The 27,636-nt window shown below is 34.8% G+C and overlaps 1 protein-coding gene across 5 annotated transcripts in view; it reads right to left on the minus strand.

Moving 5' to 3' along the window:
- Positions 1–17,988, minus strand: part of GV1 — a 58,486-nt gene extending 40,498 nt beyond the window's left edge. The window contains exons 1-2 of one of the 5 annotated variants that reach the window (XM_069848984.1): positions 17,904–17,988; positions 9,125–9,404 (exon numbers count right to left, since the gene is read on the minus strand). In XM_069848984.1, coding sequence (XP_069705085.1) covers positions 9,125–9,142 — 18 coding nt within the window. In that variant the 5' untranslated portion in view covers positions 9,143–9,404; positions 17,904–17,988. Of the gene's footprint in view, positions 1–9,124; positions 9,642–17,734 lie in introns of those variants that run through there. The other 4 variants (XM_069848983.1, XM_069848982.1, XM_069848985.1 and 1 more) reach the window with 4 other exon arrangements.
- Between the last annotated feature and the right edge of the window lie 9,648 nt (positions 17,989–27,636).

The following is a 27,636-nucleotide window of genomic DNA, read 5'->3' on the forward strand; positions in this document are numbered from 1 at the left end:
GGGGGAGGTGGAGGGGTATCTTACTCGTTGGGGTCGTTACAAACAGTTTTTTTTTTTTTGCTTGACTGACTCTTCTGTTTGTCTCTCAATTTCGCCCATATGCTGTCGCTTCCCTTCTCCCGTTATTCATCATTTTTTCTTTTTCTTTTATTTCCTCCATTTATTCGTCTCGTCGACCTGGTTGGCGAGTTGGTATAGTGCTGGCCTTCTATGCTCAGGGTTGCGGGTTCGATCCCGGGCCAGGTCGATGGCATTTAAGTGTGCTCATGTCAGTAGATTTACTGGTATGTAAAAGAACTCCTGCGGGACAAAATTCCCCCACATCCGGTGACGCTGATATAACCTCTGCAGTTGCGAGCGTCGTTAAACAAACCATAACATTTAACATTTATTCGTCTCTTCATCTTTTTAAACACTTTATCTCCATCATCTACTTTCTTCCTTTCTGCTTCTCTAACCGCATAACTTCTATTTATTTCTTGAAATGTCATCTCTTATGTCCAAACCGTATCACCAATTTTATTGATACCTAAACTTTAAATTTATTTGGCTTGTAAGAAGTAGCTATATCCCTCAGCTATGCCGCAATATCCTTGTATTGGACTCGCAATACATGTGGAGAGATAATGTTGATTTCGCCGGGACTCCATTCTGTATCTTCGAGTACGAGCTGATGCGAACTGTTGCAGCTAATTGCTCACGTAATCGAACACGTAATAATCTGCAAGTTCAGTTACAGAACGGGCATACATCTCACGATCGACACACACTGGATATCGTGACACGACGTTCAATCTGTTTCGTGGTTTCTGGCTTAATTTAAGACAATCCCTTCGACATATTGTGGTCTGCAAGTGATTTCCAATTACATATTTCTCCAGTTCGTGACGGGTATGTAAGTGTTTTAGTTACGTCGTCTCATACAGATGGTGGTACTTCGGGATTCTTTCTCGATGAGGCAAGTGTCAGATTTTGTAAAAAAAAAATGGAAACTGCTACTCAACTCTTTGAAATACATGAGTGTTATGTTCAAAGTCCACGGACAACCTAATAGCGAGAGCCTCTAACACACGACTGACCGACGATTAGCAATGGTTAAATGATCTGGTTTGAAAGGAAGTGGTTTTTAATATCTGGTGACTGTTAGAAAACTTACGCAATCGCTGTGGTATTGCCTGGATTTAAAATCCTACCCGCATGAGATGTTACTACTCTCATTTCTTCCTCCGAGGGATTCTATATTTATACAAAAGGGTATTAACTCATAGTTAGCATTCGACCTCCGTTGTATTGACCTAAACAAAAGCGAAGATTGTTACCATGGTAAGTAATATATTCTTTGATACATAGTTACCGGTACTTCACGTTTGACGATTCTAGGCCTGTAGCGTGGGTTGAAATGATTTGGGTATAAAACACTTTAATATATTTCCTATCGAAATAAGAAATAAGGTAAGTGTCCCTGATACGGCCATGCTAAGGTTTGAGAATTTTTCTAGCCGCCATTTTGAAAAAAAATTAAACCACTTTTTTCTTACTCGTTCTCAGTCTAATGGACTTTCTTAAAACAATTTCCTTTCCCCATAAAAATAGCTTTAATTATCCAAAAAGTCCCAAATTCCAAAAGTCTACCTAGTGGCCATATCAAGAACATGTGCACATGATATGGCCATCCTTGTTCCATGTTCTACAAATCAGTTTGATAGCGCAGTTGTGCTAAAATTAAATAATTTTGGTGTAAAATGAATAAATATGACACTTAATAATATTTTTTATAATTCAAAAGTGTAGTCAAAACAGGTATTTCCACAAAAAATTAAGTTGTTTTTCTTAAAATACAAAACTTTTGCGTAATCCCAACTATAAGGCATGTAAATTTGTCAGGTGAAAAAATAAAAGTGAAATGATCTTGATATGGCCATGGTGCATTTGATATGGCCGTATCAGGAGCAGGTAAGCTTTCACGAAAATCGTTTGATTATGAACAGCTCGTAAAAGATACGCCATCAACGACAACACCAATCAACAGAACATTAAAAACCGAATGGAGTACGATGGTTTTCATGAAACAAGTATTTCAAAAACATGCATAAAACAAAGGAGACTTACCAGAGAAAAATAAGAAGAGGTCACATGAAAACCGCAAAACAGGCAACTGACGCCATATTGCTCAACCTGACTGGATGGAAAACGATCAAGTGACATACCAGGATGTCCTTTCACTGGATGCTGCTGCAATTTAGCGGATTTTTTGGTTAACTAACTCAGAATAGGGGGGTGGCCATATCAGGAACATGGCCATAACAGGAGCACCCACCTTACTCGTGTTATTATACACCAACAAAACAATGCTTAATAATAAACCACAGACAGGCTTTCACAAATCAATTTTGTTTCAACAGTGAACAAGTTTGAATATGTTTCTTTACATCGAGTCAAATCGACTTCCTGTCATCATCAATGCTATCTCTGTGAAGAAAGTGCGAACGAAATCTTCATAATTCACAAGATGCTTGTATTTTGATTCCAGTAATTTATTGTTTTCTGAATTGTAACATTTCATTTAAAACTAATTTAAACTAAATATGATCTATATAATGGCTACTCATAAACTGTTTGTGGGAGTTGGGGGTGGCAAATTTTTAGCACTGCCTAGGGGAGGCACTATACCTAAATCCGGCCTTGGTCATACTCTGGAAGACTTTGCCTATTCCATGTAACCACCTTACTCGTGTTATTATACACCAACAAAACAATGCTTAATAATAAACCACAGACAGGCTTTCACAAATCAATTTTGTTTCAACAGTGAACAAGTTTGAATATGTTTCTTTACATCGAGTCAAATCGACTTCCTGTCATCATCAATGCTATCTCTGTGAAGAAAGTGCGAACGAAATCTTCATAATTCACAAGATGCTTGTATTTTGATTCCAGTAATTTATTGTTTTCTGAATTGTAACATTTCATTTAAAACTAATTTAAACTAAATATGATCTATATAATGGCTACTCATAAACTGTTTGTGGGAGTTGGGGGTGGCAAATTTTTAGCACTGCCTAGGGGAGGCACTATACCTAAATCCGGCCTTGGTCATACTCTGGAAGACTTTGCCTATTCCATGTATCGCATCCCTCTGTACACGTACATACAAACGCATTAAATGAATTACAGTTGGATATTTACTTATACATAGGTTGGATAAAAAGTAATGGCAACATTGCTGTCACGTGACGATGGTGCGTTCAAGAGTTGCCAGCAGTGTGGACATGAAAAAGGACTGTTAGATGAGTTAGTGCAGCCAGCGGCGACAGTACTCTGTCAATCTACTGCAGTGTGTAGAACGTTGACTTTCATAGGGATAGTGCGAACGCCCTAAGACCACGTTTACAAAACTAGAGCAACGTTCCTGGATCAAAATTGAAGTGACACGAGGTCGTAGTGCACAAGAATCTTTTCAGGGACTGCATGAAGCATATGCCGATGCAGCGTTGCCATATCGCACAGTAGCACGATGGGTTAAAGCGTACCGGGAAGGCAGGGATGCCGTTCAGAACAACCTCCGTACAGGACGACCCCGCGTGGAGGACAACACAGTTCAACTCCTTGCTTCCCTGTTGGATCCACCGTACTCCCCCGATATGATCCATGCGATTACGATCTTTTCACCAAAGTGAAAGAACCACTGCGAGGGACCCGGTACAATACCAGAGATGAACTTATCCGTGCTATAGGGCGGTCAATACGGAACATCAACAAAGATGGACGCACTGATGATGAACGACGCCTTCCAAACATTTGGCAAATGGTAATAAATAAGGGGGGGGCGACTATATAGAAGGTACGTAAATGTTGTACCCCTCTGAATAAAGCCATGTCAGAAATATCGAACTGTTGCCATGACTTTTTATCCAACCTTAGTATATGAAAGTACAATGATCACGGATCATTAAAACATATCAAAGGACAATTGAACAGTTTGTCAAGAATGCCTGGAATGATTATAGAAATAAATATGTAATCATAATGCAGTTTCTAAAATTGTAGGCCTCAAGTTTCAACAATGTAAGATGTAGACGTTGTCATACATCGCAGAAAGGTACCTCGTTTTTCTTATAACTTGATTGTTCGCGCTTATGGATTCTTTATTACACCCAACACTTTCGCGCTTTTGAGCTCTCATTAAGGCCGTATTTGCGCTTATGGGCATAATACATCAACTGAGGTCATAGTAAAAAAGGATTTCCTTCCTTTCCTTCATACAGAGATTATGAGAATGTTTTTCTACACCATAATAGTAGCTCCGTATGCGAAATTATCTACAAAAGACCTTCCACTGTCTGTTACATTGCAGCAATAATTACTTAGAATATTGTACGTAAGTATAAAGAAGTACAAGTCCTCTTCAAAGGTTATAAAACAAAATGTCGATTTGCGTAGTCATGGTAACTGAACGTTCACAAAGGATTATAAGTTGAATATGCTAGTTAATTCATGTGAAATAGCAGGCAGATATGGCACTTTAATAAGCACAAAGAATGCTGAAGTAAACAAACGACTTGTTTGCAATGACTTGCAGCATTTCCTTGCATGCTATTACAACGATCTTAATACGTTAGTAAATTAATTGAAGCACTCAAAGAAATCAGAGAATGTAAACGTCGAAACACTTCATGGCGCTGAAGTGTTTATGCGACAGAAATAGAAAGATTGTCAACAAAGTGACTCAATAAAGCGAGCTGACTCATTCGGCTTCCATTAAATGATCATGTGTTCGATTCGCAGAGGTGGACATTAGTATTTCTAAGAGTGAATAAATGCTGAGTCATAATAATAAATTTTGTTTATTCCAACGAATTACTTTACGATTTCATGAGTCACTCAATTAAAAAAAACAGATGAAGTCAGTTTTGTTATAACATGAACAGAGTCGTCATCAGAATGCATAAATATATTACAAATGTTTATATTTATTTATATATATTTTTTGTTTTACATTTACGAATTAATTTCATAAAATGGTAATTGTAAATTTCAAATATTGTGTTGAAAAATAGACATACGATAGAATTTTCCCCGCGCTTTTTTCATTAACGTGGCACTCAGAATATATCTTATAGATTTATATTTGGCCTAATATCATCGTTAATTTTTTCGGCAATAGAATTCATGTCCTCATTTAATCTGTAAACAATTTACAATGTGATATTCCTATTAATTTACACCTTCTGTATAACGCTATTTCGGTGAAAATCAGTAGCAGATTAATAAGATTTTACTGTACACTAAAATTGATGACAGGAAAATAAATTCATTATTAGTACAGGGAATTGTGAGTAGGAGTTTTTTGGGCAGAATAGTGAGCATCGCTAGGCTCTTCAACTCAATTGACTCTTTGTGCACCCGTGCATACAATCCGCTATACCATCCACTCCTTTCCAGCCATAAAATCCGTATACCATATCTCTGGTGGCGTTTTACCGTACAAACCTATGAAAGTCATCTCATCCTCTTCACGAGAGATAAACCTTAGAATTTTTCCATGCCTTTTATGCAGATCTATAAATCGTACAGAATGCACCGCGAGGAACATCCACTGTGGCAGATGGCTGTTTCGACGTCTCGTAAACACAGGAGAATGCTTATTTTTCGAGAGGAAGATGATAATGAAAGGAGAATTGTGTGGAATGCTGGTGAAATGGTGAAAAAAACCCTCACGAAGTTAGCTATGTTCACTACAAATACAGGGTTGTTTCCGATCTCTGATAACGAATTTGAATGACGTCATGTGCGTCAGGAATCACACCGACATCTGAATTGCGGCGAGAGGTGACAGACTAGTAGTGAGTGATTTCATAATCAGAGTGCACGGTGTATCACAGTAGCAATGCCCAAGAAAATCAAGCCTTTTTGGGAGGGGTACATAACAACTCTTTCCGATGCCAAGTACAGTTACGTGAAAATCATAGGAGCCTGCAAGAAAGGTATCTTGTGTGTACCTAATAAGACTGGCAAAGCTCAAATGGGATTAATTCAAGAGTGAGAAAAGCAAGTTTCCGCACCCCACGAGATGATACAAATTAATTCCATTCGAGCTTTATCAATCTTATTAAATACACAGAAGATGCCTTTCTTGGAAATAACGAAACCTCGTTTATTGCAGGCTTCTTTCATTTTCACTTAACTGTACTTGGCATCGGAAAGGATTGTTATGTACCCCTCCCAGAAAGGCTCGATTTTCTTGGGAATTTCTGCTGTGAGTCGTCGTGTACTCTATGAGATCTCTCACTACTGATCTGTCACCTCGCGCTATATAATTCAGCTGTCGTGTGACTCCTGACGCACATGACATCATTCAAATTCGTTATCAGAGATCGGAAACAACCCTGTATAAGTCCACTTATCCGGAGATTTGAGCTATGTTCGCGTTCGTTGTATGCCAACGCCTTGACAAGTGAAATGCCAAGACGGCTTAGAAAAAGCCTTAAGTCTATATTTGAGTGGTTATAAATTGATTTTTCTTAATATAAATTATTACTAAAATTTTGGAAAATATTTGGGATCTCAAGAAAGTCAAATATCAAATTAGAAAAATGAAGTAATTTGTCAGTGATATTGAGAATTTATTAAATATATTTATTCTTATACAATATTATTAGCTAGGCAATTACATGGAGTTATTTTTATTCAGATTATACATTATTAAAGTAGCTTTAATTTTATGTATAATGCAGTTTCATACGTTAATTAGTTTGGTAATTTTAATGGGGAATTCCACAATTTTAAAAAGACCCAAAGAAATATATTCTTGAAATTTGGATAACATTGCCAAGAAAAATACACTTTAGGTTACAAAAATGCAACACAATTGCTCCTAATATAGTTATTTTGAGTTAATTTTTTATCTTTACAATTTATAATTTCATAGAATGAGCAGTAAAAGTGAACAACGAAATCATCGAATCTGTTTCAAAATATACAGTATATTAATTTGGACAAGTAATATACTTTCAAGGGTATGGACATGGAAATCGGAAGCATAATCTCTCCAGTTTGGTAAAAATTATTCTGGAATTTAGTTCTCATCGTGCTTGATATGAGACAAAAAATGTATCATAAAAGGTTAGTCTTAGGTAGTTTCATTTTATCTGTACTCGTTTATGAAACACGAATCAAGTCTCTTACGAAAAAAAAAAAAACATTTCTAAACTAGCGATATGTCAACGTAAAATGGAAAGAAACATTTAAATACATAACGTTAAAAGACGGGACCGAAAATGAAATAAGAATCGGTTTAGATGATGTGGCAAAAAGGCTCAAAAGATCAAGTGGTATTATGGACACGTGTGAAAAATAGACTAATCAAAATGGTGGGACCCAAACATAGGACGGAGGGGTAATGGAAGCCCAAAAACTAAATAGGCTGACGCATTGAAGATACAGCTAGTTGGCCAACGTAAGAGTGGGACGTCTATTTATACAGTGGAAAGAGCAAATAGATAAATTACATGAAGTGTAATCATAGTCTAGTATATGCAGTCACGAAGCTCAATACATAGTAAATATGCATCCATAGTTAGTTGCTAACCACTAGGATCGCTAATATCGCCTCATTATAGACAATGCGAAATGGTACCGACACAGTCTATTGTTCCTAGCACCCTCACAACTCAAGCTTCGTGACTGTATATACTAGACTGTGGTGTAATAGTGAAGTGAAGAAGACATATTAAATGAGTGAATAACTTAATAAGAGTCGAACAGTATTAACATTTATGTAAAAACAACATTGAACATTTATGTAGGATTAAGATGTGTTTAGTACCCAAACAATGCTGATCTGAGGTGTTTTTCAACAGACAGTATTTTGTCCAATTGGTATCTCGCAACCATTCTCTGATCATTGGAGGTCATGTCCCATTGGTGATTTATGGCTTAAATAAATGCTCTTGGATCCAAAGTATTTATAAATATGTGGCGAATATTTGGAAGCCTAAACAAGTCACGTAACATAGTTTCACAAGTTAAAAAAAAAAATCCAATATTGATGGTGCTGAAAATGTATTAGGTTTTATTTCTCAGTATCATTATGTAAGGCAGCAAATGCTACATTTTCTTCTGTTCGAATTGTACATAATTTGACATTAAAATTATATGAAAGAGTTATATAAATATATATTATTTTAGCTTACATTTTTAGTAGAAAAATTGTTGAACGATGTATATTGAGAAAGAGAGAAAATTTTTGTACTAAAATCAAAGAATATAGATGTTATTGATTACAAAAAACCTTAGTTATTCCATTAAAACTTATATAATCTAGTTTTTTAAATATGTATTTTTTATGGCTATGAAGAACGAAGATTAAGAAAATAACTAACATCTTAAAACCTAGACTTTTGACAAAAAATTATATTTCATGATATTATGAATAACTTCCAGTATATTTAGGGTTTATATACCTGATTTTTATTAATAATAAAATAAAGAAAGAAATAATAATAATAATAATAATAATAATAATAATAATATTATTATTATTATTATTATTATTATTAATGAAAAATTAGGTATAGAATTCTCAAATCTATGGAAAGTTTGTACACACTTCCCTATCTGGAATTGAACCCATGTCCTCTGGAATTGTAGCGAAACAATCCAGCACTTGAATGGCAGTGAAGAAACACAGGATATATTAAGGATACTGTTGAAGCTACTTTCATAATTGTAATTCATATGATAAAAAAGTGCAATAATTTGAAAAAGTGTACTTCATGTAATTTGAAAAAATTATCAGATGAAGGTAAACAAAACATTTGAAAAATTAATTAGAATACTAATTTAAAAATAAAATATATTGCAAAAATTATATTAGTATTGGTTAAAATAAATTACTGGTATAATAAAAATGCAAGACAAATTGTTTATTCAACTATTATTTCACATCGATATGCCTCAAATTGAAACTAATTTACTTCGGAGGGCGGCAATAAAGAATAAAAGCGTACAGCATGTTCACCAGATAAGAAAAGTACTGCATGCAAGAAACACAAGAAGAACTTAATATTGCTTAACATTTTGTACAGCCCTGACAGGATAAATTGTAGTAAACACAGTAAATTACCTGATAGTTGTTCTTCATGGTTGCTTCTGCTCCCGTGCGGTTGCTATTGGCAACTGAATGGAGTCAGCTGTGTTAAAACACTTGAAGTCCGCAAGTCACCACACAGACGACAAGAAATAAAACAAAACGTGAACACATACACACACACGCTGGACTGCCACTTCCACTGTCTCTGCCCGCCGTCACTTCTTCCACCACAGACGCAGATAACTTCCAGGGTCTCTCACTGAGGGAACACTATTATCCTTGAAGTCTCTCGCCGGTTCGTGTACTGCAAATCCTTTGTAAATTATAAGTCGTTTCTTATATACACACACCTGGCTTCCTTTTTTTAAAAGCTAGCCTTGTATTTGTGTCTTTGCGAAGCTGACCTCTATTCGAAGCCTATATCTCATTTGAATACGTTACTGGCTAAGTGCGTGGGGGGAATCGAGTAAGGGGACTACATAGACTTATTTCTTATTGTTTTTCTTATTCACGGCAAACTGCTTAGTAAGCTACATTGGCACGCAATTTCTTCGGGTGTTAGCCTATATGTCTCACCTAACTTCTGAAGCTTCCCCCCCTCCCCTCTCCTCAGTTATTTCATTAACATTTTCACATAGGTCTGAAATACGGGGGAAGAAGTTTAGATGGAAAAAAAGCAGCACTAAATTTTTGCGAATTTAATTCCAAATAAACAGCATTTGATTTTATACAGGATGGAAGCAACGTAACTCTACAGATTTTAACTGCTTATTCTTTGGATAGAGCACAGCAAAAAATTTTAATACCATATTAGTCTCAAATGAATACTTTACTGAGAGAAAAAAAAATTCCCCTAAAGGTTAACACTGTTTTACTCAATAACATTTACGCGTACGATTCTAATTTTTATCTTTATCATTACAGAAACTGAAAAAGTTTGATTTAACCCTTTGCAGTGTGTCATTAAAATGGATGGTTTTCTCGCAAATTAAACGAAAGTTTAATACGTGCATTTATTTCCAGCCATTAAGAAATCTGGCTATCATACTGTAGTGGGCTAAATGACTGAATACTGCATTTCAGACTTGAATTTGTGAGCCAGCGCGCCGATGCGTTGTTGCCAAATTAAGTAAACCTTCAGCTTAATTGTCTTATTAACTGTGCACTTAATTAAAAACATATAATAGTTTTTATGTTTATTTTATTCACATTGTATTCGCCCCTGCAATCTAGAGAATTTAACATAGGCATATATTGTGTTTATAGAGTTCTAAAGGATTTTTGATGGGGAATATAGGGTTCTAGGAAAATTGGTCACATTTCTATTGGACACATCTACTATTGGTCATACCAAATTCGTCATATTCATATTTGTCACGTGTGGAATACTTGGACGGAGTTACGCAATAAGAGACTAAGCGCCAAAAACCTGTTTCGAGATATTGGTCATTGAAATAAATCTGTTTTTTTTTTAATAAAACATTTTAAGGAAGAAGTATTAGGGGAGAGTCGGGTAGTATCGGACAGTGCGTCTCTTTCATCTACCACCATATGGTAGTACCTGAATGACATGTTTACGTTTCTCAATGCGACATCACAGAAACGTAACTATGTCAATCAGGTACTATCATCGTGTGGTATATGAAAGAAACTCACTGTCCGATATTACCCGATGTCCGATACTACCCAACTCTTCCTATAACATTACAAAAAATAGCACAAATAATACCAAAAAGGGCTAACCGATTTTTAATAAGAGACTAGCAGTTGAATTAATATTTCAAAGCAAAATAAATAAATGAATTTTATGCGATAAACGAATTTTTGCTTATAAATAGTAGCAAAATTCAGATGTCGCATTCTTGATTTTTCCGAGTTAAATTGGCCTGCCATCAACAGATTTGTGCAAATATCTCTTCTTTTTTTCTGATTGTCTGTTGATCTATTATTCCGTAACTCCGTCCATTTATCACTCTTATCGAATTTGTCACTAAATGACTTTGGCCACGTGTGGAATATTTGTCATATTTTTAATCTATAATATTAGACCATAAATTTATGATTTATTAATGAAAAAACTGATCATTTACAAGTAAGATCTTTCAAGTATTATGAAAGGATGTTGAGACAAATTACTGCAATTTAAAAATTATATACTGACAATATAAGGTCTGCAAGAATTAGATCTAATAATTTATTCTGAGTGTGAATAAATCGAGATGTTGTGAAACGTTGCACTTTTATCATTCTAACTTTTTAATATATACAGCTATTAATTAATTAATTTTAATTAAATGATTAATTACTGAAAGAAAATTAACTAAACCTGTAGATATTCGTATTAACCGTAATATTAATTTATACAATATATAAATGTTCAGATTTTGTTCTGTTGCTTGCAAATTGCGAAAATGATTTACAGAGATTCATGCGCCTATTATAGAAAATTTCGAAAGAATTTAATTAGGAAATTTCAGTCAACAAGCCCAGAGTAATAACTTTCCAGGTAAAAATTCAGTTAAGTACTAAATCCTGTATATATTAACAACCAGTGGAACGAGTTCATTCTTTTAAGTGTTCAGGTTAATACTTATCATAGTTATAAGAACTAGTTATCTCGGTCAAAATTTACAATTACAATAAAGCAATAAACATTATTGAACAGGTCTTCGACACAGAAACACAAACAAATTGAAGATTATAACACCATATCTCGCCCTATGTTTGTTTATGGCAATGACGCCTTAACTATCGAAAAAAATGACAGAAAAGATCTGTTGCAAAAGAAATGAAACTCTTGTGGAGGACTGGAAGTTATACGAGGTTGGATAGGATGCAGTGCTGTTTACCTGTGTAGACTGAATAGAAAGAATCAAGTACTCCGAATGGAGAGATGTAGAATCCCTCAGCAAATATTAAATTACACACAAATTGGAAAGAGACCATTAAGGGGACGTACTGAAAACAGACATGAAACTGTAACGAACCATAGGCTTAATATCAGACAAGAAGAGGAAGAAATTTAACATTCCTCCCACTAAACCTCCAGTTATTTGGTGTATGTTAGTTTAAGTGTGATGCCGATCAAACCACTTCATTCTAATACCGAAAGCATGGAGCTCTATCTCAATGCCCCCCATGTATCTTCATTGCGTCGAAAGAGGATACCTTTAGTTCATAAGTTAAAAATAAAGGATGACAATTACAATCGTTTGAAGATCACGAATAACCGCTGCTACGTAGAGAGGACATCGAATGATGATCTGTATATGCAATAATTTAATGGTTTGTGCATAAGAACTGTATTTTAAAGTGGCGTAGAAAAATATTTACAATAACTATACAGGCTGGAAGGTGTTCAGTAACAGTTCTTTTAAGAGGTTAGATACAGCTTACAGCAGTAAAATTTTGGAAATATTCAACATTTTTTTACTCCATTACTCTATCTTGTACAATAATGAAAATTAGTATGTGTAGAACACTGTCCTTCTGCTATATGAAAAAATATTTTTATGATTAAAAACAATTTACATTTTTGTTTTGAAAATTCAGTTCACTGTGGAGTAATGAAGCGTTTCCCTCATAACTCAAAAACTATCCAACATTCTATGATGAAATTTTTTGTGCATTTATGCATGTCATATCTACAATGTGATGCAAGATCACTTCTCTATCTTTGATAGATTGTTTGATAAAAATAAATTAATTTTTTTAAATAGTCAAATATCAGTATTTTCTTCTAACACAAAATAAAAAAAAAATATTATTTATTAAGAAATGTAGTTTAAAGAGCATGATATTGTAAACATGAGTTTCAGCAATAAAATAAAAGAGAGAGAACATGAAAAAGTTAACAAGTTTATGAGTGAAACGCTTTATCACTGCACAGTAAACTACCACCATTTTGAATTTTGAAAACATAAATAAATATATATTTTTTTTAAATCTTAAAAATATATTTTTTTCACATAGGAGAAGGACAGTGTTTTACACATACTAATTTTCATTATTGTACATACAGTAATGGAGGAAACAAATGTTGAATATTTCCAAAAAATTTACTGCTGTAAGCTGTACCTAACCCCTTAAGCGAAGAAACCTTAGCATATTTTGAATGGAAACGTCCTATACCATTTCATTTGTTTGAGCTTAGATTTTACAGAAATAATTATGCTGTTGTTGTTTAGTCAATTGTCTGACGACAGGTCTGAACCTCACACATGATAGCAACAAGGCACCAATTATGAGGCAACTAGGTCAGGCGATACTGGGGTAGGGTTGCCAGGTCCTTTCCCCCTAACAACTATTTTATATGAAAAATTTTGATCCCATTATCTTGGGAGATATATTCGGAGCAGAAGAAATCAGATAATACACAACATTAAGATATATGGATCATATGCGGACACCAAGAGGAAAAAAAAGAAAAAGTAAGATTGGAGAATTCTGGGTTTGCAGTGAAAAACTGCCCTTGGGTAGAAAAGTGTGAGTGAATATCTTTTAAACAAATTTAGAAATACGTACACTGTATTTGATAAATGTTTTTATATTTCAACAAATGATTTCGCAAGTTATTTGTCACATTTACGGCTTAAGAGTATTTTAATACTTTAAACTAAATTATTAATAAACCACTTTAAGTAATGGATGTTTGGCAACGCTGTTGCCATTACATACTTCAACCTAACGCCTGACTACGCTGGACGTAGGTCAGTCACCTCCTGAAAAAGGTTTAATAATGTTATTGACTACATAAACTGCCCTCACTACTGCGGAGAAGGTGTGTTTTCATGTCCTGACAAATGCTACTGTATTTACTTTGATGTTGCAATTCGTTCTAGAAACAAAGGATATTTCCTACTAAATAAGTAGAAATAACGGAAAATGACAAGGGAAATTTATTTTCCTTTCGTCTGAAGGATTTATGCAATGAAGTTAGTGTCACTGAACACTTCCCAGCCTCTCTTCCTCTGTGTGTATGTGTGTTTATAGAGAGTGGATGGTAACCTCTGCACCAAAATGAAACCGGTGAAAGATCATGAGGAGAGGTTTGAAGAATCTGAATAAGTTTATTCTCTAAAATTTACCGTTTTAGAGAAAATCGTTATGTTTCTATGAAGCATTTGGCAAAAGCACGGCTACTCTAGCAAGCGCGGTGTGCATCCTTACCTTCCCCTCTCCCTCTGCTGCACTCTGTCGGTGACGCGCGACATTGCCCTGCGTTTTAAAATTTTTTATTTTAACGATTTTCGCTATTATTCAATTTAAATCATGACTAAACGGTTTAATTTGCAAAAAAAAAAAAAAAAAAAAAAATCAAGACATTAACTATACAGATTATTTTTTACCTATCTGCTTATAGTATAGCAATCAGCCATTTCTCTCGAGTCATTACCGCAATAGAGCGTAGTAAACACTGAACAAAGACTATTTTTTTCCTACTTAACGGTGCTTCATCGAAAGAAAAGTGTAATAAAAGTACTGTTGTATTTAACATATTATAGAATGACCTCTTAAATGTTGGTTCATAGGTCCCCTTCCTCTCTGATTATATGTACATATATATGTGTGTGTATATATAAATAAATATAATATATTATATATATATTTACCAACATGGCACCACCTATGAGGCAACTAGCCCAGGAGATAAGATAAGATGACCAGATATATATTAATTGGCAGATCTAGAATACCTCAGCAAGTTTTAAAGTTCACACCAATTGAAAAGAGATCATTAAGAAGATCGAAATACAAGGTGATACGAGATCATAAAGAGCCACTAGACTTAATATGAGACTCAACCTCCCGTGATAGTGCGTAAGCATACCGGGTCTTATCCTTGGGTAAATTTTGGTTGGAGCATGGTGCCGATCAAACTATTTTATATTATACCAAGGTCACGCAACCATGGGATTATAATTTCATGCTCCAAATGCTCTACTGTCGTGTCAAAAGGGAATACTTTTTTTTTCCCCCGCAAGTTACGATAAAAGTACAGGACAACAATCATTTGAACATCCATCAACATCCATTGCTGTGTAAAGAGGACCTCAAATATCTATATTTGTAATCATATTATAATCGTTCGTGCATGATATGTGTTAAAAGTGACGTAGTAAGAATTTATAGTAACTACCTACATTTAATGGATGATTGTAATATGAAATTATAATTGAGTCATATTTTGCATGGTGATGATTATCTTTCCACACAAGTATGATTGATTCATAAACTATAGCTGTTTATGAGAAACATTTTGTTTTAACGCAGTTGGTCAATGGATTGAAAGCTGAACAAGTAATATTGATATATTATAAGACGTAGGCCTATACCAGGTGAGTCACCTGCCCCTTATTTATACCAAGTTACGCAACCCCGCACATTAACAGCCAACTCCGTAAACACAGTACTCGTACTCATATTTAAAACGCGAAAGGCAGTAGTGTGCCAATCATACTAAAGTAGATGATAAAGGCATGTAGCTAATTACAGTATATTGCGATACTAGGTCGGTAAGTGCTCTATAACAGAGGCCAGGGAAAGTTTGAAAAAACGAGGCGTTTGAGCCGAGTGTTTTTTTTAATTCCCGAGATTCTGTCATGTACTCGTACTTGACGCCCGTATATTGCATATTATTTTTTGCACAATCATAATTTATATCTCAATTTTATTTATTATTTATTTTAGTTATGCATTAATTTTGAACTGAACGTTTGTCATTTTGTTAATGGCATTGTATAATTCTCTAGGTGACCGTGTTTTTATATTCTTTTGTTATATTTATTGGATACGACTGTCTTTTATGTGTATGCATTGTTCAAATAAATAAAAAGCTATTGCAATATACGAAATTGAATTATGATGTATTTCAAGTTTGTAGAGAATTTACTAACACAGCTGTGTTGTAAGTAATTTACTTACTTCACTGTTATTTCTTGCGTTTTCGTAGTAACCACTGAACGTGTTGTATCTTCAACTTACATGTCATGCAACAATGATGGTAAATATGCAAATAGGGATCTGGAATTTTCGTCACCGGTTTTTCGTCACCCGGTGGTTTCGTCACTATTACATTTTGCCACTGCAACATTTTGTCACCGATTCACTTTTGTCACCATCATATTTTGTCATCAATTTAATTTCCTCATCACTGTTCGCCACCTTCGTGTCGATGATACCTATACAAAATCATACGTAATATAAAACCACTTACTTCATTGTGTTCATATTGTCCATTTCGTTTCCAAAGATACATTGATTTTTTGAATTCGAAATCTTCAAGTTACAGGATTCATTGGTTTCAAAATCTTCAAGTTAAGGTATGTCGGAATTATTTCGATTCGTAAAAAGTAATAGAGCAAGAGATAAGTTAATCTGCAATGGACATACTTATGTATACAGAGCATTAAATTACGAAGACCGGAATTATATGGAGATGTGATCAGCGCGACATTTGTAATTCACTGATGACTATTTCCTCAGATAAGAAAACCATTATAAAAGAACCTACAGAGCATTCGAACCACTCAGCAAATTGGGGTAGAATTGGAGCTGCGGAATGTGTAGAAGCAATGAAAGCTGAAGCTGGAACTTCAGCGGAAGCTACGTCATCTATTTTACAGTGACATACAATTATTATTTTGGTGAAGAAATCCCCTAATATAAAAGAGATGACAAAATGTATATGATGACGACATAACTTCGGTGACAAATTCTCCTCAATGAAAAAAAACATGACAAAATGTATTTCATGACCAAAAAACTGACGAAAAATAAGTGACAAACTGTAACGGTGACGAAATTTCCTGTTACGAAATGCCTTAAATCCATGAAAAAAGAGCAGGATTGTGCAAAAAATAATTTGCGGATTCGGATCTTACACTGTATTTGTTACATTATCTAATTATAAATAAATAAACATAATACGTTATTAATTTGTCAGTATAACCAAACCTATTATCTGTGCTTACTTCATTAGCATTTTAAAATAAAAATGTGTCTAATAATCAACTGGGGCTGACTTTAGTTGGTATCCAAATAAAATGCGAAGTTGCCTATTTTGAAATAAGGAATCTAATCGGAATATGTATGATAAGACCTTCACGTATTAAACTCCAACGTACCTCATTTACATGTTTCGACCTATTTATGGGTCATCCTCAGAACTGGTCGTTGTTGGTTTTGGCGCCTCTTCTGTTTTATGTGTGGGTGCGTTCATGTGGTATAGTATAGAGTCAAAGAGTGTGTGTGTTTTGAAGTTGAATTGTGTGTTGAGAATTTCGTTGGGGTGTGTTTTCGTGTGTCCATATATTTCATATTGTTCTAGTGTGTTTAGTTTCTGGCTTTTTGGTTGGATGTGTGGACACGAAAACACACCCCAACGAAATTCTCAACACACAACTCAACTTCAAAACAGACACACATTCTTTGACTCTACACTACACCACATGAACGCACCCTTACAGGAAACAGAACAAGAGGCGCCAAGACCAACAACGACCAGTTCTGAGGAGGACCCATAAATAGGTCGAAACATGTAAACGAGGTACGTTGGAGTTTATCACGTGAAAGTCTTATCATAATATTCCGAAGTGATACATTGTTAAAAGTTGTGTAATCAAGATGTATAAGGAATCTAACCTTGCGTTGATGTCTCCTAGAAACAGGTACTACAATTTCTCGGGCATGCTGTAAAGTGTAAGTTTGCAAAAAAAAATTGGGGCAAGTGAATCACACAGTGCAAGCTTAATTGCTCTGTCTGAAGCTGCACTTAAAGAATCTTCACGCATTAAAAATGAAGACTAAATACTTGTCTAGAATAACAACTTCTTCTGGCTCACAACACACCGTGTGACTGACACAACACTTTAGAACCGCAACACCTTCTACGTTCACTGCGAGATATGCTAATGGATTGATCGAAAGTTGGCGCCTTATTTATATACCACGAAGTTGACTGAATTATGATGAGACGGTGATTATGAAATTCAAAGGGGACGCACAGTTTCTTCGTTTCCTATCTTGAGTTTTGAACCCTCGAATGAGGTCGGATATAACCTCTCTTTCACGACTTTGAAGAACTGGGTCCGATGCAGCTGCAGATAACGCATATGTCAGGGATTTGGGTTTCCTCGTGGAAGGACAGAGGAAGCACGTGTGAAACCGCGGCAGACCTCGAAGTCGAGACACGAGGGACATGCATTCACAACCAGAATCCGCCGTTTCTCTAAACATATTCGGCGGAAGTGCTATTTATAGCTGGCCCACGCAGGAGAAGTACTGCTTTCAGTTTTCCACTTTTACGTAAAACTATATGCTAGCTCTTTTTTATTTCTTGCAAAGGTCTCCCGTGTTTGCGGTCGAGCAAAAGCTCAACCTTCTCCCCTCCACTGTCTCTTTTAATTAGAAACCAAGTACGGTAGTTGCTTGCTCTAATGACCGGATGAAATAATACTCGCCTGTCTGTGAACCCCGGCTGTGATTTATGATCCTACTATCGGTCAGAACTCTGTTACTGTATCCAATACATAGATCCAAGTGTAATGTTGACGTGAGTGCGTGTATAATGTAATATATGGTGTTGTATAAGGTTATTCAAAAGTAAGTTCCCATTTTGAAACAGCTGTATCTTCTGTACATATCAGCAGTTTGGTTTCATATAGGTACCGTTACTGTTTAGAAGGTTTGTTTTTTTTTTTTTAATCGATGCGTGTTTCGTTGCTATGGTAACTGTGTCACGCTTGTATAAATTAAACATTTGAGAGTCCACTGCAAGAATGATGGATGCCATTTGGAATACATTTTGCAGGAGAAGCAATTGAAAGTTTGAAATGCTTAGCGCTCAAAGCTTAACTGTGATTTTCCCATCATTACTGGACAATGACTATCAGTGTTAATGCCACATATCTCTCTATGTACATTCTATATGTCTTAAGCTATGCATTGGCAGTCTTGATTCATTTTCGACAAGAAAGTGACATCCATCATTCTTGCAGTGGACTCTTCATTTGTGTATAAAGTTTAAATTAAAAAGAAGAGACGTTACATTACTTAAAGTGACATGTATTTACTTAGCCTGACGAGTTATTCCCTTGGCTTGAATTGTAACTTATTTTAAAATAGCTTGTAAGAGGGTCTTAGACTAGAAATGTCCAGTTTAATGTAGTTCTGTTTATAAGTATGAATAAGGTTATAATTTTTGTCTTATTTGAACTGTTGTATTGGTGAAGCGTGGTGAGTCAGTGAAGTTATGGTTTACAATGGCAGTGAATAGTTTTGATCAGTGATAATTTATAGTGTGTTCTATAGTGTAAGAGAAATGTGTTATATAGTGTCAGTGAAATGTGTTGTATAGTGTCAGTGAAATGTGCTGTATAGTGTCAGTGAAGTGTGTCATAGTGCCAGTGCAGCGAGTGAGATGTGTCATAGTGCCAGTGCAGTGAGTGAGGTGAGAGTGAAGTCAAAGGTTATCAGTATCAATGTGAAACTTATGTAGGGCCTATACATATGTGGGTTGTAATAGAAAATTAGGTTCACTTATTAATTAGGTTATTTTATGTATTATTATTATTATTATTATTATTATTATTATTATTATTGTGTATTATTTGTTGTGTATTTTAATTGTATTGTGTATTATTTTTATTCTGTTAATTAAGTTACCACTGCCACCGGGTGTTTGCTCACTTGCAGTGTTAATAAATAAATAAATACATACATACATACATTAACAATAATTGTTGTTCAGAATACAGACGGCAGTTGTAGGAGAGTAATGTCAATAATTGTTACAATGGTTTTATCTTTACGAGTTCAAATTGGCCCCCTTCATTGCTTTTACGAATGCAATAGACAATATGCATATGCATTGAGAAGATATTGAACGTTACATGGATTGAGAAATGGATCCTGCTCTGTAAAATCATTTCGTAAGTTGATGAACAAATTTGAGGAAACTGGTTCAGTTACCGAAAGAAATCGATCGAGTAGACCAAAATGAGTAGAAAACGAGGTGAGTGCAGCTCTAGCTTTACGAGAAGTCCAGGAAGATAGTGAAAATTCAGATTATAATCTTAGCATGCAGGCTTTCACGGCCGGTGTCTAGTTGAAACAGAGCTTCCGGGCTAAGATGCCGTGGTCTACTGGTGCTGACGTTACCAGACGTTTCGTCTACTTCTACGGCAGACATCTTCAGACCACTGAAGATGTCTACCGTAGAAGTAGACGAAACGTCTGGTAACGTCAGCACCAGTAGACCACGGCATCTTAGCCCGGAAGCTCTGTTTCAATCAGATTATAATGTTTGTAGCTCTAATAAAGTTACAAAGCGTTTGGAAATGAGTTATTCAACAGTTTGGCGAATTCTGAGAAGACAGCTTAGGTTCTATCTCTTTAAAATGAAAATGCGTTTTGAACTCAAAGAACGAGATAGGCCGATTCCTGTCAATTTCGCTTTGCAAATGTTAGCACAAATTCAGATTAACATTGAGTGTTTAGACAGTATCTTACTACTTAATTACCTTATTATTCCCAGAACATGAATTTTACCAGCAATCGAAAAGTATTGGGAATAAATTTGAATAAGGAAAAAAAAAAAGTTTCTTAGTTATCAGTCTATCGTGCTCTGGACTGAACAAGGCTCTGAAATCAGCTACAAGGGTCGGTCTGTTTTTTTTTGCCACCACTGTACATATAAGGCAGAACCTCGATAGAGAATTCTTTACGTTATAATAGGCCTATATTGTATTTCATTATAATGCATGTATTACATTGCAATGCAGTGTATTGTACCGTCTCGTAATTTAATGTGCTGCATTTCTCTTCAGTTGAGTATATTGAATTGCCCTCTAATTTACAAGTAGTTTAATCTTTGTCGTCAAATGAGGTACCCGTACTCAGTGAATCAGTCACTACAGATAATCCTGTAAATCAATCGTTGAATATTCAGTCTCTCCGCATATGAGTGACTTTATATCTTAATTGGTCTCTTGACTAATGAAATTAATACCACTATCATCATAAAACATTACAGTAAGTATGAGAGTTCGTGGCGAATAAACAGACTATAATATAAATACTTGTCTGGTAGATGGAACTGTTGGGTAATGTCTGGCACTTGCCTTTCAAAAGTGAATGATTGTGCAGGAAATAGAAGTGGAATATACTAATACAGTACACGCACTGACTCTATTAGAGAGTAGGATGCATTAGTAATATGCATGAGTAAGGTGATTACTGTCACTTTATACTGTAAGGGTCAACTGAAGATCAGTTAAGCAATAGTGTTTTTGCAGAAGAATCGGGGATTCGATGTCTGTTAGATTCTGTCAGGTTAGTAGCGAAAAATAACCATGTGGGTTAGTCTTCCGTATTGCTTAGTTTTCCTCTGTTATTTTCATTGTACAATATCCCGTTTTAATGATATTAATAATTCATCATATCTGTATTTGGAACAGAATTACAATTACGATTATTATTTAATACCTTTGAATATCTCAGTGGTTGAAAAACATGTTATACAGGCAGTGTTGTAGTTAACATTAAAATAATAAGAACACTATCGGAAATGGGAATTGGGAGACAGAGATGTAGAGAGACATAAACATATTGAAATATAGATACCGAGAAGATGTAGGTAAACAGAGAGAAAAGGACAACACAGATGCATAGCGTAAACAGGAACAAGATAATATATTATACAGAGATGCAAGTCAAAAACAGAATTAGAGAGAGAGAGGGGGGGATGGTGGGAGAGGCTGTAGAGACTGAAATTCAGGAGCAGCACAGATGTAGACATTAATATACAAGAACAATACATATGTGGAAAGAGAAACAGCAAAAGCATAAGTGTGGACACTGACAAAAAAAACTACAGCGGTTAGAACACACACACACAGAGCGAAAGAGAGAAAGAGAGAGAGAGGGAGTTAAAATGTAGTAGTTAACACAGGAAGACAGAACAACACAGATATGGACACCGAGTGACAAAAATACCTATGTTAACACAAAAACAACAATACAGGAGGGGACACAGAGATATAAAAATACAGATGTCATCATAGAGAGACAGAAACAACATAGGAGGGAAAGCAGACATATAAAACAACGATGTGAATACAGAGAGACAAAAACAACACAGGAGAGAACACAGCGACATAACAATACAGATTTTAATACAGAGAGACAAAAACGACACTGGAGAGGACACACATAAATGTAGATTTTAATACTGAGACACAGAAACAACACAGGAGGGGACAAAGAAACATAAAAATATATACTTCAATACAGAGAGACAGAAGCAATATAGGAGGCGACACAGAAACATAAAAATAAACAACATAGGAGGCGATACAGAAACAAAAATATAGATTTCAATACAGAGAGACAGAAGCAACATAGGAGGCGACACAGAAACATAAAAATATAGATTTCAATACAGAGAGACAAAAACAACATAGGAGGCGATACAGAAACAAAAATATAGATTTCAATACAGAGAGACAGAAACAACATAGGAGGCGACACAAAAACATAAAAATATAGATTTCAATACAGAGAGACAGAAACAACATAGGAGGCGATACAGAAACAAAAATATAGATTTCAATACAGAGAGACAGAAACAACACAGGAGGCGACACAGAAACATAAAAATATAGATTTCAATACAGAGAGACAGAAACAACATAGGAGGCGATACAGAAACAAAAATATAGATTTCAATACAGAGAGACAGAAACAACATAGGAGGCGACACAAAAACATAAAAATATAGATTTCAATACAGAGAGACAGAAACAACATAGGAGGCGATACAGAAACAAAAATATAGATTTCAATACAGAGAGACAGAAACAACACAGGAGGCGACACAGAAACATAAAAATGCAGATGTTAACACAGACAGAAACAACACAGATTTGGACACAGAGGCATAAAAATTAGTGCTGCTGATCGATCAAAATATTTAATCGCCTAACTATTTGAATTTAATCGATTAATCGATAGATTAATCGAGTTTTTATCGAGTTGAAAAAATGTTTTAATATGCTGTAACACAGTTATTGTTAAGTTTAACTTGTGTTCAGTGATAAGCATAAGTATTAAATGTTGTATATCTGTTTATATTGTATCGTTATTTTACAAAACAACTATTTTAATTACTTACTAGCATATTTATTATTAGGCTTATAATTTATTGTATCAATTTCTCCGGGAATTTTTGAGACAAGCATAAATAACAAAAAGTATGAAGACTCACATAGTTAATACTGTTTCATCCATGATTTTAAACATGTGAATGCATTCACATGCTCCGTATTAAGTACCGCTCTACGTTTAGTAACAATGTTTTCTGCATCACTAAACACGAAAAAACTTTTTTTCTGTCAAGCACTTCTCCACGATCGTTCAATTTAAATCCAAACGTTTCACCGAATTTACCTCTCAAATTCTCATATGACATAATGGAGTTTACACTTTTCACAAACTACAGAAAACTGATCTTTTTTCTTTATCAAACTAAACACACAACCTTCACATACAAACTCAGTATAGAAACTGCAACTCCTGCAAAAGTACAGCGATCGAAACAGAAGACTGGCCCCTATTGTAATCTAATTACCAGATTTTAGAAATAGAAGAAGGTAGTTACGCTCTTAAAGGTTTCGCATTGCGTTTCAACTTTCAATAGAGATAGACTAGGTCACTGTCCTGATATCTCCATCTCTTTCTGAAGTGTTTGTGCAAACATTTTCTGTACGCTACCTGGTTTACAGTTAGAAAATAATAGTAATATTGTGCTTTTAAGTAAGCAATTTCCGAGAGAGAAATATTGTCGGAATTTTTAGTATCAGTTTGTATTAACAAAATAATAATTAATATCAACTACAACCGATTCATTTTAATCGACTCGATTATTCGAATAAATATTTTGATCGATTAATCTTACAACAGAAATTGATCGATTAATCGATTAAATCCCATAACACTAATAAAAATACAGATGTCAATACAAAGAAACAGACAACACGGGAGGGGACACAGAGACATAAGAATACAAATGTTAACACAGAAATAGAAACAATACAGGAGGGGACACGGAGACATAAAAATACAGATGTTAACACAGAAACAACACAGGAGGAGCCACAGAGACATAAAAATTACGGATGTTAAGACACAGAATCAGAAATAACAGAGATGTGGACACAGATAAAAAATACAGATGTTAACACAGAAACATGTAGAAACAAAGAAACAACACAAATGTAGACATGAAGAGACAGTTACAGTACAGTTATAGTTACTAAGATACAGAGAGAATACAGACAGTAATAAAGAGAAACGGAAATACATGTAGAAATACAAAGTTAGTAACAAACAGATATATAGATACAGATACAGTAACAACACAGATTTTGAAACACAGAGACGAGATGGTAACAACACAGATGTACAAACTCTGATATAGTAACAACATAGATTTATAAACACAGAGAGAAATTGAAAATAGAGATGTACAAACACATACAGTAACAAAACAGATGTAGAAGCAAAATATGATAACACAAGTGTAGAAACAAGAGATAATAACACATACGAAGAAACACATTGAAAGAACACAGATATAGCAACATAGATTTTAAATTTCATTATCTCAAAAAAGACATTTTTTACGTTTTCAACTTACTTACTTACTGGCGTTTGAGGAAACCGGAGGTTCATTGCCGCCCTCACATAAGCCCGTCATTTGTCCATATTCTGAGCAAGATTAATCCAGTCTCTACCATCATATCCTACCTCCCTTAAATCCATTTCAATATTATCTTCCCATCTACGTCTCGGCCTCTCCAAAGGTCTTTTTTCCTCCGGCCTCCCAACTAAAACTCTATAATCTTCTGGATTCGCCCATACATACTACTTGCCCTGCCCATCTCAAACGTCTGGATTTAATGTTCCTAATTATGTCAGGTGAAGAATACAATGCGTGCAGTTCTGTGTTGTGTAACTTTCTCCATTCTCCTGTAACTTCATCCCTCTTAGCCCCAAATATTTTCCTAAGCACCTTATTCTCAAACACCCTTAACTTATGTTGCTCTCTCAAAGTGAAAGTCCAAGTTTCACAATCATAAAGAACAACCGGTATCAACTACATCTACTAATTTTATTTCTCAGTTGTGAAAGCTAGAGTGATGGAACTTGACATACTTATTCATTAATATCTCTGTTATGAAATATGGATCATTTGATTTACTGTATTCAACATAGTTTTATTGCTAGAGAATTCTACGTAAAGCAGTATTATTCTTTTTATTAATGTTTGAACAGTAAAGAAATTATATATTTTTTTATAAATGAATAAATTAGAGTAGAGCATTACTAATGCTCCATTGCACAATATGCACGGTTATCTTTAAGAAAAAAAATAGATTAAGAAATATATAAATATTTTATAGGATTTTCACTAAGGAAAAAAAAAGTTTAATTTTTTGTGAAGAGTTTATGAGAAAAGATTGAAATTTACAATGTGTGATTATGATATTGATAATCATATTCAGGAAAAATTTCAACTCTCTAGCTCAAAAATTGTAAATTTTAGAAATTTCAGTATCGCCCTAATTCATTATTAATTTTATATTTGATCTAAGTACCTTATTTGAGGTGAAATATCAGCAAATGTTTGGAGCCAAATGTACTCAACACTCTTTACTCACCTAGAGACTTTACAAGCTATAATTACCGCGAAAGCTTGAAGTTTCGGATTTATTAAAATCGTTTTATTGCTGTTTGATACTAATCGTCACACTTCTTTATCAGACTTGTTTTTCGTTTTGAACAAACTCTTACTTCAGCGTACGTATGCTGAATTTAAATTCATAAAAATTCTTTCCGCACGTAACATTCACTCACAAGTAGGTGAACTCAATGAATAAGAATGAACGCAACAGTCGGCAAATCCAAGAATCATGTTTAAAGTCCGTAACGAAACGCTTCTACCATTCTTTCGATCGAAGTAAGAGGTCGAACACTTTCATTACAGTGTCACTCTGCAAGAACACGCGCCCAATATGTACTCAGTTCTCAGAGAACCCCACAAGCTGCTTCAGAAATCTGTACGTAATAAATTTAATGAAAGCCACAGCTACAACTAATATCATTCTGGTTAAATTGGACGTCAGCTTCATGTAGCACAGACTCTTAATGAGTTATGGATCGTCCGTGATGTCACGATCAACTAAGTGTTTGAGAGAGCAATAAATCTCTTTACTGCTTTATTGGAGCAGTGTAACTGCATATTTAGGACTCGCATGAAGTCACGTTAGAAGGGATTTGTTTTAGTCAGACGTTAGAATGTTGGAGGTCTCGGAACTATCTAAACACATTTTTCTATTAAAGGACAACAGTCTGGTGCCTTTCGAAAAACCAACCAATGAATTGTGCCATTTAACAGGGATTGGCATACTTGGAGGTTAGTGGCAGAGGTGACAAGAGAACGGAGATCCTAATCTTGCAAGAAGCATATGTAAACAACAAGGAAGTGTGATGTAGTAGTTGGATTTTTTCAGTAGTTCGAGAATCAGAACAAAATATCATACTTCGTACGTGGCTTTTACAGTCTATAAATGGGCCTATGTAAAGCATAGGAAAGAACAGAATTAGATTTCAACAATATTTTAATTAATAGTGTAACATTTTACTTCAAGTCATATATATTTTTTTTCCATCAATACAAATGCACAAATTTCACAATAGTACATTATGCAACGAGCCTATAATGGTAGTAATTAAGACGCGACTATGTATATGAAACGAGCGCAAGCTAGTTTCATAATTTTCATGCGAGCGTCTTAATTACCATTATAGGCAAGTTTCATACAACTTTTTATGCTCGACCATATTTCAAACTTGAAATTATTCATAAGCATTCATCTTATTCCTATCTGACTGGGGAGCGGAACTGACCTTGTGCAATATCTCGTAAATTGTGAGATGTGCGCAGACGCGAAAGTATCGATTTTTTCCGAGAAACAAATGTCATTGACCTTGATATAATCTAGAGAGTAAAATAAACGTTAATCTTGATATAACCTTGAAATTGATTTAGACATTGAAAAATGAGATGACAAATTGACTTTATTTGAATATTATTTACAATTGACGCTAATTATTATAGTAACAGAACATAACCTTCTGCGACAGTATTGGATTTCCAGCCTCCGTGACGTTTCGCTAGTTGTCTTTCGATTGCATATCCGAGAATAATCGATACTGCGCTTTCATATTGCTTTCTGATTGGTGGAAAACCTGAACTTTAATGGATAGGTATACTTTAATGAGGTCCATTAAAGGGCTGCTACCAGATGTATAATTACTACATTTCTGCATGGTCGAGCATAAAAATGTTTTATTAATGGTTCAGAAGACAAAATTTGAAAGCATAACAATTTCGCTGTAGGCCTATTTAAATGACTGCACTCTTGAATTTCAATTTCGTGCAAACTTTAAAAGCTGTTTCCTCATACCTTTTTCCAGCACAT

The sequence above is a fragment of the Periplaneta americana genome, chromosome 16 (genome assembly GCF_040183065.1).
Source record: "Periplaneta americana isolate PAMFEO1 chromosome 16, P.americana_PAMFEO1_priV1, whole genome shotgun sequence".
NCBI classification, from domain to species: Eukaryota; Metazoa; Arthropoda; class Insecta; order Blattodea; family Blattidae; genus Periplaneta; species Periplaneta americana.